We start from the raw sequence: 15239 nt of genomic DNA, 5'->3' as shown, positions 1-15239 counted from the left end.
GAAGCTTTGTAAATGCTGTGTTTGTAACTGTTTTGTAATTATTTCACACAGCATACTATACGTACATAATACTCAATGGCGTCACCTCTGCCATATCTGCCAATTGCTGCCGCACGTAATAATAATAATAATAATAATAATAATGATGATGATGATGATGATTATGATGATGATGATGAATTGAAACGATATTTTTTACTTGCATAACTATATGAACTCACGGGTAATATGCAAGGCTAGAGACGAAATTTCCTTACGATCGTCCGTCACAGGGCGAAAGAGACGGCGGGCTACATATATGAGCTTCTTTAGCTGCTTATAGCAGCTTTTATCTTGGCCCCTGCCCCTGTGTAACCATGTTTACAAAAAAAAAAGAATAAATGAATAAACAAATGAATGAACGAGTTGTGTGAAGCAGAGTCATCATTGCGGTCATGGCTGGTGGAGCTCGGCGCAAAACAAGTCCGCGTACCTCGCTGTAGATAAATCTGCTGCTCCTCAGTATGAAGCATACATGACAAATGCGTTTTTGTACAAAAAACAATGCCATGTCATGAATAGCCCAAGAAGTGATGTGTGAATACAGCGTGCCATTCACAGTAACCACTGGCCATCGCCACCGCCGATCACAACAATTCAAGTAACCACTTGCCATCGCCACCGCCGATCACAACAAGGGCGCCGCGAGAGCAAAATCGAACTGCAGTGCCACTAGTTCTTGCGACTGCCACCCGGCCCCATTCTCTGGCGAAGCTTTCAAACTGAGCTTATTCTGGTAACGTTGCCATAGCTTTCATGATGGCACTCACTGCTTAGTGGCTGTAGTGAGCCAAACAACACAATATCTTCCAGCAAGTATTTAGATATTTGGTGTCATGCGAGTTGTAACAACACTGCAACAGCCAAGCACATAGTGGCAAGAGTACAATTCTTCAACTCTGATCACGCAGGACACGCACATGTAGTAAGATAGTAAAACCATTCTTTGAAACAATGCTCCTCAGATATGTCATTGTTTACATTAAGCTACATGTAAATGCCACCATGAGAGATTAACAAAAAAAAGGTGCAAATAAGGTCACCTCTTGTGGTAGACGCAGAGACATGGTAGTCTAGCAATGATGTCCCCTCGTTTAAGCTCCTCCAGACAAATGACACACTCTCCCTTGTCTTCTGTGAGCACATCATCTGGGGGCAACAAAATGATCCTGCATCAATGCACTAGTTTGCAGGATTCAAAGCTGAAATTCAACTTGAGCTTAATATAGCCTAGGAGAGAAATTAGATATGGTCTCAATGAATAAAAAAATGCAGTAGATTAAGAAAATGTTCAGTAGGGCTAGGTGGTTCATGACTTCTGAAAAAAAAAAATGCGTAGCGCAAAACTACGCAAGGACAGATGGGCACGCAGAGTGGCGCTATACTTGACAATGGACTGGTGCTTTCTTTAGATTCAGTGGTAAGGCTATCAACCACACTGACATTAACAAATTCCTCAAGTCCTTCTGTAAAATTTCTCACGTGACACAGAACTTCTGTTTTATCTCAAAATGAACTGGCAATGATCGTCATTCTTTAGTAGGCATGCTAAATGACTTGCATGTCTTTGTAAAGGAGCACAAACATGAAATGTATGTCTGCAGATATAACTGAAATAGGAGAGCCAATCGTAGTGCCTAATAACTTAAAAAAAAACAGAAAGAGAGAGAGAGCAAGAAGAAGAAGAAGAAGGAAATTCCGATGTCAGCGTATCAGGTTGTGAGCGAGAAAACATTACCTTGTCCGTGACAAAAAAAAAAAAAAAAAAAAGAAAAAAAAGAAACCTGCCAATAAAATAAATAATAAAGATCTGTAATATAAGTATGAACCGAATCGAGGCTCTCTGTGTGGCAATCAGGTGTTCTACTGCAGAGGCGTGCCAATGGTCGAAAAGGAAGAGGGGGAGTTGCCAATTGAATTACCATGAATAATGTCTCATTGAATATTGCATTCATAGCTATGGAACCTGATAAAACGTGAAGGAAGGTTGCTCACTCTGTCATATCAGGATGCTTGAAATTAATGGAATGCAGGATCATTGCTCACAGCACTACCATGCTATACACCACAAAAATGAGCATGCATTAAAAACACCACTGACATCAATATCTTCAAAGTACAAGACACTGAATTTGCCGTGCTCTTGGCAAGCATGCAGAGAACTGGCCCCAGTCTTATAGTGGCACTGAATCAGGTTTATACCCAACAGCTCTTGAATTATTGAAGTCGCATCAGTGGTGCAACAAATCAAGATTATTAGCAACATTTAACAACATTTAGGGGCGTCAAAGCCACAGTGCAGCTTAGAGCAAATGTATCCTGGATTTATCTGCTCCAAGATCTTATGCACATTGTCATTCATTGAAATTCAAGGCTGATCTACCCAAATGTCTCTGAAATTAAACAACTCAATGCTAAGACCCTTCACAACCACTCTCCTTATGTGTGCATCCAAGACTATCTCCAAATGTTATGTAACTAATGTATCATTTCTTTGTTTTTAAGGTTGACCTTCTGAAAACGTATGATCAGATCACCTCAAGTCCCCAAATTACGCACTATTTAGAGTATGTCAGGGTGCTTTTCGGCTTACTGAAGTAGCAAGCAAAGTTTTCAGAGGTCAATAAGGTTTAAAGAAACCTTAACCTTTCTTATGTTGATGACCTCATTGCCAGCCCATCACAAAGAATGCTCTCAGACAAAAATTTTTCTCACTGCATTGTACAAGACATAAAAGTGGCTAAACATCCTGTTCTATGCTAGACGAAGTCCTTCCCCCAGGACTTCATTTCAAAGAATCAAGCCTATTATGCATTTTATGGCATAATGGCACAAAGATAGATATGTGGGGTTTAACGCCCCAAAACCACTATGTGATTATGAGAGATGCCGTAATGAAGGGCTCCTAAAATTTCGACCACCTGGGGTTTTTTAACGTGCACCCACATCTGAGCACACGGGCCTATAACATTTCCGCCTCCATCGGAAAGGCAGCCGCCGCAGCCGGGATTCGATCCCGCGACCTGCGTGGTCAGCAGCCGAGTACCTTAGCCACTAGACCACCGCCGCGGGGCCATAATGACACACAGTGGCTCAAATGAATGCTACATACTTCTGGTAGATTTGAAAAGTGTGTTCTAACTCCTGTGTTAATGCAGTTTTTCTTGTTACTGAGGTGCTGTTCTCAAAATTCAATTCACATACAGTAACTACAGTTTGACCCACTCACTACACAAATATGCAGTGTAAAATTGATGCATCATGGCAGTTGAAACAATCACATTTCTGCTGCTTAAAGAATTACTGCAGTTATTCTCATCCAAGAACACTCAAGCGTGCAAAAGCGGTTGTTGCAGTATAGTACTACTGTTAACTTCTTGTCACATTCTTCCTCACCCCCCCCCCCCCTCATCATATGGTGGTTTTGGGACATTAAACCCCACATATCAATCAATCTTCCACACCCCTCGTCATTCTTCATACAGCACCACAATGCCTAGAGTTTCAGAAGCCTTTTATTATAGTATTCCTTCCCTTACATGTATGCAAAAATGCACATATAAAGTCATAGTTGTCACACACAGTTTGCATTATGAGGCAGAAGTGCACCACTTGCTTCAAGAAATGTCGACATTTACTTGCTTGTTTTTAAGGTATACAAATTATTATACGTACAGATGCTATTAAATATAACAAAGTGAGACAGCAAGTATTTTCAATGATGACAGACAGTAAGCACACCGAACTGTCCACCCAACTGATATCACTTGCTTATATTACAAAGAATGGACAGAGATAAATGCAAATGTGGGAAGCATGCTGCTGTGAACCACATAGATGAACATGTAAATTTGTCTCTTGATGATCACACTTACCATAGCAATGCACTACATTCGTACAAAACTAACTCCCTTCAGTCTTCTCAGTGCACTGTTTATAAGAAGACATAACCTAAATGGTGCACCAAGCACCCCCTGCTGACTCCACACATGAGTGCAAATATCGTATTCCATTTCACTCAAGCTGTTCAAAGCTTCATCTGAATCAACCTGGATTGTCTTATTTTTTAAACTGGCAAGTATTAGCTTTTGTAATGCGGTATATAGTGAATACACATAAGAAATGGACATAGGCAGTTATCTGTTTATAGCACGAAGCCACAAGAAAAACCACAGATTTCTTACAAAGAAAGCTTTTCATTTGCCAAAAAATTTGTTTTTGTCTGGGATACAGAATATCGCAAAACAGTTCTGCGGAATCCCACAAGGTAACAGAGGTTTAAGAAAAGAAAATCAACTACCACCCACTTGTACCACGAGGCAACAAAGGGAATACATGCAGATTTCTCGGAAAGACAGCTCTTTAATAACCAAAAAATTTGTCCTGGTGTGGGAATGGCACCCGCGACCAATGCCTTTCCATTAAAAGGGCCCCACAACACTCTTTCAGCATGGTCAAAAAACACTGCTGATCAACAGTCGTGGCTTTCGAATACACGCAAGCCAAGTCTTATGTGCAGCACGCGGCCTACAATTCGCAGTCACTAATTCTCGAAGTCAGCTAGAAATCATTCTTCTCTCGACAAATGATGCGATAAACCTAAATGACTTCGCTATACACCCAAAGTCAACGGAGATTGGCTGATTTGAGCACTGTGAACTGCATAGTTATCGACATAGAGTTTCTTCTAAATAGACTAGAGGGAACTCTGGCGCTAGTGTCTATGGGAGCTACAACGCACGGCACTCCAGCCAGCATGGGAGTGATGAGTAGAACGCGAATTTGTCGAATATTCACTCTTTCGGCTCCATTTGGCTTGGCGTGGCCCGGAGCCGCTTTGTCATGAGACGACAATCAGCAAATGTTCAGCAGTTTCAGTTCACCACCTTAACCTTTTTAGGCTAACAAATTCAAATAGGGTCACGAAGTATGCAACAGTGCGTTCTTTCATTTGAAATGAAACCAAAACACAGCAATAAACAAATTCACAATTGTGGCAAATCTGTGTACTACCCATCATTCCTATGGTGGCTAAACGATCGCAGCACCAGAGTCCCATGGTTACTCACTGTGGGATGCTGCCCCGTGCTTGCGTGCACGTGATCATGTTGAAAGTAAGCCACAAAAAAAAAAAAGTTCTCAAGGCCATGATGAGTGCTAACAAAAGAACGCATTTTCTTGCCTCTTTATCAGTTTCCGTAGCTTTCAGCGTTCTCGCGAGAATAAAAGGAGAGAGAAAGCACTTGAAACGTGTGACAAATCCCTGCGATTCCGTTTGTACCTTTAAAAAAAAATTTCAGCAGTGGATTCACAAGGGAATAAGCTCTTTTTAGGAAACCATTCAATGATTACTTGGCTTGAAAATTGTAACAGGGCCCCTTTTGACAAACGTTACACAGAAGCATCATCAATGTCACTGGTTGTAATGTTAAAGGGTTTCACAGCCCATAAAACATGTGAGCCTATTGTGGCACCATACAACAGCAGTGATGTGATCGACCGAAGCCGCTTTGGCGCACCTTTCAAAGCAGCCAAAACTTTGCTTCGAAGACGCACACCCTTTTGGAGCAGTTACCAAGCAAATATTTTCAAATATAAGCATTTGTCTACCAGGTGGACCAGCTGCACTACATGCTTAACAATATCAATTTATGCACAAATACAAGCACCTTTACTTAGGATACTTAAAAAATATAATTGAGTTGCTTCTCTATTTCTGCTGACAGCCTAAGGTTTTAGAGACATGACTTCAGGGCACCTTGCATTTTCTTAACATGCTCCTCCTATTTGTGAATGAATATGACTTTTCCTGATGCTGCAGTTCCAGTAATGAAAGCAAAAGTATGTAAACTTTCTGCACATACTGTTTACTATTTAGATGACGCTCGCACTGTCAAAACAATCTAGGGCTTCGCTGCGGGGTAAAGTGCTTGCTGTTGCGTTTTCTGGAGACAATACTTAAGACCCTAGTTGACTTATACAGTATAGGCCAGTCTAAATTGTTACACAGTACTGTGCCTAGCAACTACTTCAACTGCGAAGCACTTGCCAATATGTCCCAATGCCTTCTTGAAATTACAGTGTAGCTTAACTTGAATATGATTTCAGCAGGTTTGCATTTTTTTCGGCACATGCTTGAAGAAAGTATCATAACTTGCACCAGTGAATGCTCAATGCAAATTATGAGATTTTTGCAAAAATGTAGCAGGATGTAGCAGTGGTTACCTCTCAGTGCAGTTTGGTGCGATTGGCGAAGCTATTACACCACTGTAAGAGTTATTCTTGCGAGACTGGGAAGCAGATGTTAGACATTCCGATGTATTACTTTTGGGTGGCACAACATTGACATATGAGCAATACACAATAAAAAGGTGATAGTAAAATTCCCCTAAAGAAAATGGTAGCAAATACCATATTTACACAATTGTAAATATGTCGACTCAAATATAGGTCGACCCCTGAGAATGGCAAGGCATAAAAAAAAAAGAGGAGCCCAAGCACATTTCATAAAAATTTTTTTTTGGCCCGTCGTGAAGCTTCTGATGCAAAGGTGGCTTCATGACAGTCCTTGAAAGCTGTGCAGAAAAGCTAGCTTTGCAAAAATACGCGATCATTTTTAGAAAGACTTCACAACCGAAACTCGTTTTCGATTATAAGTTGAGCCGTCAACACTGTATTGTCACATTTTAATGAAATGGTCGACCTACAATTGTGTAAACACGGTACTACACTAATGGCCAGTTCCAAGCATACAACTTCAAGACATTTTTCATGCATTCGAAAAATATATAACTGAAATTGTGAGTACAATCTCCGGGATGTTATATTTCACTGAAACACGCAATGACCTGATGCTTGTAATATCGATCCAGTGAGACAACATGAGTGCACAAGATACTTTTTTTGCTCACTCTGAGTAAAACATTTTTTAATAAATTTATTTAGAAAGAGAAAGAAAGAGAAAAAAAATAAAAAGAGAAAGTTCTTAGTATCTTGCCCTGGCATATGGATGTGCCCCTCTTGCTGGCCTTTATATTATGGCCTCCCTTGAATATGACAAAATTGTGCAAAGTATCCTATGATAGGTGGTACAAGGCTCCGCATTACTTCTACAACTCTTTGTATACTGATATATATAGGTCCTTTAGGTCCTCACACTGTTCTGATTCACACAGAGTGAGTGAGACCAACTAACTGTGATAGAGAGAGAGAAAGAGCTGCTGGTTTTACCATTGTAGCTGATCCTTGGTTTTGTCAAGCATATGACAAGGTGACACTCTACGTCGTCAGGCGGAACAAACTTTGAACAGACGGGGCACTTGATACCTGCATACAAGAAAAATGAAATGGTAGGGGAGGATTGAGAGTTAAACAATATCTGAACTATAAAGTAGGAGAAAATGATGTCACAAGAATTTTATACTACCATCCTCAGGCCCAGTCAAATGTTGCAGATAAGGGCTCCAATGCAACAAGCACTGTAAATGTTTTTAAAATCAATGTTCACATTTAAGATAATGTCACTGCAATATGTGAATGTTTTCTGTCTCAACAACATTAGAACTAGACTGTTGTACTGCTCATATTTAAAATTTTGGAGTGTTAGGAGTAAACGAATGTCAACATTATTCATGGCAACCACTAATTCGCAGAAAATAGGCATTCCCAACATTATCATAGCACATCCAGGACAACACCATGGACAAACAGTGCGAGGTGTAATCGCGGAAGCAGGAGACTTGCTCGACATTCGTTTCCATAAAGCATTGATGCCATAATGCAGCCGTTTTTCTGAACTGGCATTGTAAGATAATGAAAATGCACTGTGAACTTGTGCAAAAAAAAATGTGTGAACAAAATAAACATACCAAATAAACTAAAACAAGAGTTATGATAACATAAACTGTGCAAAGAGACAAACGTAGGCATTTGTGCCTGTCACTTCTCTTGTCCCATTTTTATGCAGTTTGTCTTAACATCAAATGTACCAACAAGCCCATTTAGGTATCTTTTTGCAGCTTAAATTCACCATTGATGGCTCACAAAACAGCGGACTTTCATTTTTCTTAAAGGGACACTAAGTCAGATATTAATTTGATGTTGATTGATGAAATAGCGGTCCAGAAACCTCATAAGGCTGCTTTTGTGCCAAGAAAAGGCTTATTTAGAAATTAAATTACGCTTTAGTGGTCGGCATTGCGTTAACACGCTTCAAATCACCCGCCTCAAAGTAGACACTTTCGCATCACTGTTGCTGTGTACAACGTTGCCCGGCTTTACGGCGGGGCCACTGACACTAGTAGCAGCAGAGCGAAAGTAGCGGGAGCCACAGCAGCAACAACATGCGTTGAACAATTTTCTGCCATAGCCACCGAGATGGCATGACCTGTACAGTTTAACCAAGCCTATGGAACTTTCGAAGCACTTGCACCATTCCCTAAAGTAAGGTACAGCGGTTATTTTTTATATAAATCAAAAATAAACAGACAGGGAGCATTTTATTACGTCTCTTGATGAACGAGAGGTTCTTTTTTTATTGCAGCTAGTTTGATTACTAGTGATTAATTATAACCAATAACGTCATCGGAATCATTTGGCGTATGTCCTTCTTGCGGTGCATGTGTTTCGGTGCATTTGGCTTCAATTTCTTGGTAATTAGGATACTACTGTTGATAATACTGTCATTTAAGACATGGTCATACCTTGCGCTTTCACTCTTACATAAATTTTTATCTGCCTTCAGTGTCCCATCCCTTTAATTCAGTTTGGCATCATAAAAGCATATTTTCTCATTTTTCCATAGCGAAGAGGACCACAAGATGAAACACAAGTGCTCTCTTACATTCAAAGTATACAAAGAGATGCCATGGAGCTATAGACACATTATAGACATGCACTTTAAAGATAACATCTGCTATTGCAATGCTGCAGTTTCTACAACTTTGCTTTACTAATGGGTAAAAATATGTTGAGCACCAATGCACTTCATTCAAAGTTTGGACGCAACCTGGATACAATTGAATTAGTTTCTGATACATTACTAAATATGCATGAAGCGCTACATTTACAGTTGTAAAGATCCTGAATTTCATGACAAACATTTTAAAGTGGAGCAGCATATGTACAAAATGTACACTAATAACTAAAGAACCAGCATGACTTTTCCTATTAGTGCACACATAAAGCCTTTGTTCATGATGATCCCCTAAGCCTTGTCAAAAATCAGTGGTTGGGTTGATTACTGGAATCTCATTAGTAGAATATGGTTACTTTAAAAGTTAACTGGCAATTATAGCACGATGCCAGAGATTAGGAACTGCAATTAATTTCTACAAGTGTTGATTATTTACTCAACATCAAACTTGGAAGCAGAAACGTCCATTTCTGTCGACGCTTAGAAACAACTGCCGATATGCATGCATGTCCACATTATGACGTGAACTGCCATTTTCTTGAAGTAGCAGTAAGCTTGCGATGACATACTATCGTGCTGGCGATGACACACCAGTCACAGGAGCACAGAAGTTCGATTCGCGAGAAAATATCAGCGTCAAATGAAACACAAACAGTTTCAAGCCTTCGCAATAGTATAGCGCGCGCCGTCCACTAATCAGCATAGACTGGCACGCGTATATGAGCCGAGCTGCCGTACAAAATGCGCGCGCCCTATACCATCGCGTGGGCTGGCCGCTGTTCAGGTTTCATTTGATGCTGATATACATGGCTACAGAGCGTCCAGCGCTGTCACATGTCGGCAATGTCGCACTATTCGCTATGCCAGATAAATAAAAAATGGTTAAAAAATGAAAAAAACTTGAAATGTACAGTGACTTGTCAAGATGCCTATCGAAGACTTCTCGCGCTTTTCCAATGAAACCGGTGAAGCCACCAGAGAGTTAAAACAGAGATGAACAGGTAATTGTTGGATCACACTCAGACCTATTTAGTGCTTGTGTTAGAATTCAAATGAAAAATCAGGTCCAATCTGCATGTGACTGGAACCATATGCTTGAGCAATCGTAATTCCAGAGAGAATAGGGAATATTCATAATGCTAGGTGCTATAGCAACACTGGATGCATTGTTCTTTTTTTTTCTTTTTTGCTGGGTGTGGAATCGTCTGAAAGCCTCTCTTTCTCTCCATAAGAAGCGACCATGGACAGGCTGAGTTGCTGTCGTCAGCTGAGCTTTCTTCCATCATTCAGAGCCGAACGATCAGTGAACCTTACTGTGCAGCCACGAACTGACAGGAACGCAAATATCGGAGCTCTGCGCACGTAAAGCCTCATCCGGACGGCCGCTCCACGAAGTGCATCGCTTCACAAAGCCGAATTGTATAAAGGCATGCGATTCCTAACGAAGGTAGGCGTTCAAGTGTTCATTGCAGAGGAGATGCTACTCTCAAACTTCTCTGATAACCTTACCAAATAATACATCTCCTTTGTATTTCTAACTGCGATTACACCAACGCCCGTCATATATAGAAACTACAAACCACGTTCTTTCCGCACAATCTGTGCCCCGCTGAGCTGCATTCCCCTACTGATTTTTTATTCCTTTTATACATCTTTGTATGTGTTTAATCTGAATATTTACACTAAAATTCATAATCACTTCTAGTTTTCTCTTTTGTATTTATTGATTATTGTTTATTTACCATTACACTATGTTAATATTGTTGTTTAATGAACCTTGCTGTAAGCTGCTGCTGAGCCAAAGGGTGTCGCGACTTTGTCAAGGTATCCCTGACAGCTTTTTCTGTACCTCCACCGTCTGTACCCTTACAAGGCAGAGATAAAGAGTTTGAATTTGAATTGAATTTCTTTAGCCACAGGTATCTCAACACCATTCACAATTACCTGTGTCGTAGCTTATCGAAATAAACTAGTCGTAGATTCATGCATGAGCAATGCGCCAAACCAAACAAAAATACTGATCGCGGGTTTTGGTGTGTACCGAGAGAGAGGCCCAAGCAATGCTCTTTTGAAACACAGGGGTTGTTTATATGCCTTGTGGTTGTAATCTATTGTGCGGGTTGTTTTTCTGTTTTTCTAGAGTGCTTAAGTGTGACAACAAAAATGTCCAATGAATATATCATTTCTATGGAGTATGCATATGGCGCACATCGGCAATGAAGCAGAATATTCTATACTACTGTGTGTGCGTGATGACCACTTTTATTGCAAACTTTCTTGTGGTAAGGTGATTCAAACTCCCTAATGACAACTGTTTATAGCTACATGAATTTCGAAACCTAGCATTAATATAAAAGCTAGTTCAGCATGAATGAATCAGCCACTCAGAGCAAAAGCTTGCATATCCCATCTCCCGATGTTTTCTCTTTAAGTGACTTTTTAGCATGAACATTCACGTTTAGCTATGAGCCACCAGCTCAGAAAAATGGCTTTTTGAGTTCTCTTTTGAACCAACTCTCTATGGCACTTGCTATATTTTGAAACAAAAAACGTTTTAGATACCAACTAAAAAAAAAAGAATTGTCCACAAATATGACGTGATTTGGAAATGCTCTAACAGCAAGAACATAAATTGGGAAAAACAGTTTGCATATATTTGTGGTGACAAGTACTTCAATATATTTCTTATCTGCAAACTCCATCGAACAAATCGAATTCCTCCAAGCATAACCCATGACTGCAGTCACTAATAATGTTCATAGTTGCTCTAACGGGCAGTAAATAGTTGACATCATGCTAAGTTGGAAAAAAGTTTATCCACTTGCATGTAGCTGCGACCACGTGAAGGCTGGGGTCTGTTTTCGCTCTCACTCCTAAAGAAAGAGTTCTTTTTAAAGGAACAGTGAGGGGAGGCTGGCTGGCACTTTTTAGAACCTTCCAAATATGGCACATTCAGTGGGGGCAAGTACCTAAATGCACACACAGAACAGATGGGTCTCAACGAGCATGTTTCTCCTACGCTCAGTGCCACATCTATATGGCGAATCAGTATCACTAGTGATCCTCTAGCATATTATCCTACTAGATTAAAAACGAATACCTGTTTGCATTATGGTAAATATTCTAAGACACGGCACTACAAAACAGTGTAGAAAAACGAAAAGTTACACAGTCGCTATTCCATGTAGTGAATAGAGTATTTGAGATATGTATACTAAGCAGCAGCAATGCCCACATGTAGCTGAAGTGGCAACACTTGGCACACTTTATTGAAGTGCACTAAATGTTGCAAAAAAAAAAAGAATGCTGAATTTATCTAGTAGCTTCTTTGCTCACAATATAACCATGAGGAACTATGATAAAACTAAGGGATGATATGCAATAATGTTTCCCAAAGCAACTACAGCCTCCAAGACTTTTTGCATTAACAGAGAGCACATGGTTCACTGAAAATACTGCGTACGTAATTCTAAACAATACACATATCGCTGAGGAACTGTTTTATAAACTTCCAATAAATACATCTCCGCTGTGCTTTTGTTAATAAAGGAGCGTATGACAATAACTTCGACAGTGATAATATGAAATTACGAGACACTCACGACATCTTGAATTGACTTCTGGCAAACATTAACAGCCAGTCGGCCATTATCAGGAACGATTGTCTGGCCTTTTACTTTTTCTGAGAGAGGTTGCACGAATGGGTTGTACATTAACACAGATGAGCTACTCAGTAAAATTATCCAGTTTGCTCAGGCGCATAAATATGCGCGAAGACCATTCGATGCTGGTAAAAAAAAAAAATACTCCGAGACCCCGTGCAGCAAAAGAACACAAGCTTAATGCTACGTCTTTATCGCCGCAACGCAAAACACCATGCCGACATGTAGGCATTGCTGATGGCTGACCTGTTCTTGTTGTATATAGGAAAGAAGATGAGGATGAGGGTGTGGGGACATCAAATAAAGGAGGATGATGTTAAGGCATTGGATGCTTCATTCCTATGCGTTCTAAATACAACATATTGGCGACGAGATTCGAACCGATGCAAGAGCAACGTTCCTGCTGATTTTTGCTGCATCATCACAATGAGTGTTCAGGGATTACAATCACCACCGCCTTTCCTGCCTTCGCCTGGTCATCCGGCTAGCCCATACCAGAGGAACCAGGCTTTTCAGACGTACATGGTGGCTTCTGAAGTGTCAGATCTTCCAGCCGAAAAAGCAATCCTGCTCACTTGTCTTGGCATGGAGGGGCAGCGGATTTTCTTCACATTGAAGCCAGCGGACTTGCAGTCTCGCCCTGCTACCGCTACTCTTCCCAGCTCTTCGCGTACAGGTGACATGGGCTCGACAAAATGTGTATGACTCTGTAATTGCTTGCTTTCGGATCACTTCAAGCGTTTAGTCAAGGTCATCGTGGCTCGACAACGGTTCAGTCGCCGTGCTCAGCATGCAGGTGAGACAGTTGAATACATCACTGCTTTGCAAATTCTCATCCCCGACTGTAACTCTGGAAGTCTCGTTGATGAGATGATAGGTGACCAGCTCGTCTAGAAGACTACGAATCATCAGTAACGTGAGTGTTTACTTTTTGAAGGCTCCTTACTGACACTCTCACAAACTATTACAATCGTTAACCAGTACGAACAAGCCGTGAGCCAAGCTGAAGAATTTTGCGACGACGCTCGAGTTCGTCACGTTAAAAAGACGCAAAACGCTTTTCTGTCTCCAGAACAAACAAATGAATGTACACATTGTGATAAGTGCAAAGCCAAAGCAATGGGGTATCCTGTACAAGGCACCACGAACTTTCGAGCTTATTATTGTTGTGGGGCGGCTGATCACCTAGCAAATAATCCTGCATGTAAGGCTCACCAGCGCAGATGTCATCGCTGTGAGAAAATTGGGCACTTAGACGTTATGTGTAGGTTGTAATACTTTGCGAGAGTTCGACAAGTTGATGACGATGACGACACAAGCTCACAGTGTAGCGGCGAAACAGTTTCTGTTGTCAAAGGACACAAGCATGGCATTTATGCATTCGTTGCAGTGGAAGGTCACACATCTTGTTTCTAGTTGATACGAGATCTTCTGTCACTATTTTGGCTGAAGAACTCTATTATCAGTTTTTTACAAGCACTTGCCCTTTGAAGTCTACCTCAGTGCAGCTTTTTGACTACTCCAAGTCAAAGATACAAGTTTGTGGATGTTTTGTCGCTTCCACTGCGTTTCAAGACAGAACTGCTTGCACTATTCTGTATGTTGTATCTAAAGACACGACTGTATTGGGCTTAAATGCCATTGGAGCACTACAGATAAACATTGAGCGTAAATCATTGCAGTGCCTTGCATTGACCTCCAGCACTCCTACATTTTTGCTAAGTGCATTACGTTTCGAGTATGAACATCTCTTTGACAAACAGCTCAGACTTGCCAAAGGATTCAAACCCAAAGTTAAGGTTTGAGAGTCTATTCCACCCATTGCTAGCAAGTTACAATGACTGCCTTTACCAGGAGAAACCGACCAGGTCACCGACAATCAGTTTGCCGTCTTTCTCCATGTTGACCATGGCAGAATTACAAGCAGTGAATGCATCTGACAATATAATCGCAAAAGTCATAGACTTTGTTTTGTCATCTTGGCCTGGAAAAAAAACTTTTAAACTGGTGCTAATTCCATACTCCCATGTGCGTGCAGAGCTGTTCATTGTGCACATCTTGCTTTACCGAGGTGAAATGATCGTAGTTTCAAGTAGCCTTACTCGTCGTTTGATGGAAATCGTGCATAAATCACAACCGGGGATCAGTCGTATGATAAGTAGACTGTGATAGTTGTACTGGTGGCCTAGAATGGATGACCATGTAGAACTGGTTAAAACATGTCTTGTTTGCCAGTCATGTGACAAATCTGCACGGCTTACTGCAGCCCCTATGCAGCCAGCAACTTTCCCTGACAAGCCTTGGGAGAAAATTGCCATTGATATTATTGGCACCTTTGAGCAAGCTCTAGTCGATTGCTGTTATGCGGTGACACTCATTGATTATCACAACAAATAGCCAGTTTTTTTTTTTTTAAGACAAGTTTCTATGGCAAAGGTCAAGAACTTCCTGTTACTAGCGTTTGCTCGTTATGGCTACCCGAATGAAATAGTTTCTGATCACGAACGACAATTCCGCTCAGCTGAATTTGAGGAGTTCATTTGGGAACGTGGCATACGCCATTGCTTTCTTCTGTTTACCCCCGCAAGCAAATGGACTTGTAGAAAGGTTCAACAGAGCCCTCA

At 40.8% G+C, this 15239-nt stretch overlaps 1 protein-coding gene across 1 annotated transcript in view; it reads right to left on the bottom strand.

The window, feature by feature from the left end:
• Positions 1–15239, bottom strand: part of LOC119176556 (E3 ubiquitin-protein ligase ZNRF1) — a 30417-nt gene that overhangs the window by 13303 nt on the left and 1875 nt on the right. Inside the window, exons 2-3 of the mRNA XM_037427905.2 lie at positions 7270–7365; positions 1083–1188 (exon numbers count right to left, since the gene is read on the bottom strand). Coding sequence (XP_037283802.1) covers positions 1083–1188; positions 7270–7365 — 202 coding nt within the window. The remainder of the gene's footprint in view (positions 1–1082; positions 1189–7269; positions 7366–15239) is intronic.

Source organism: Rhipicephalus microplus, chromosome X, assembly GCF_043290135.1.
Source record: "Rhipicephalus microplus isolate Deutch F79 chromosome X, USDA_Rmic, whole genome shotgun sequence".
NCBI lineage: Eukaryota > Metazoa > Arthropoda > Arachnida > Ixodida > Ixodidae > Rhipicephalus > Rhipicephalus microplus.
This window is presented reverse-complemented; position numbering and strand designations above follow the sequence as displayed.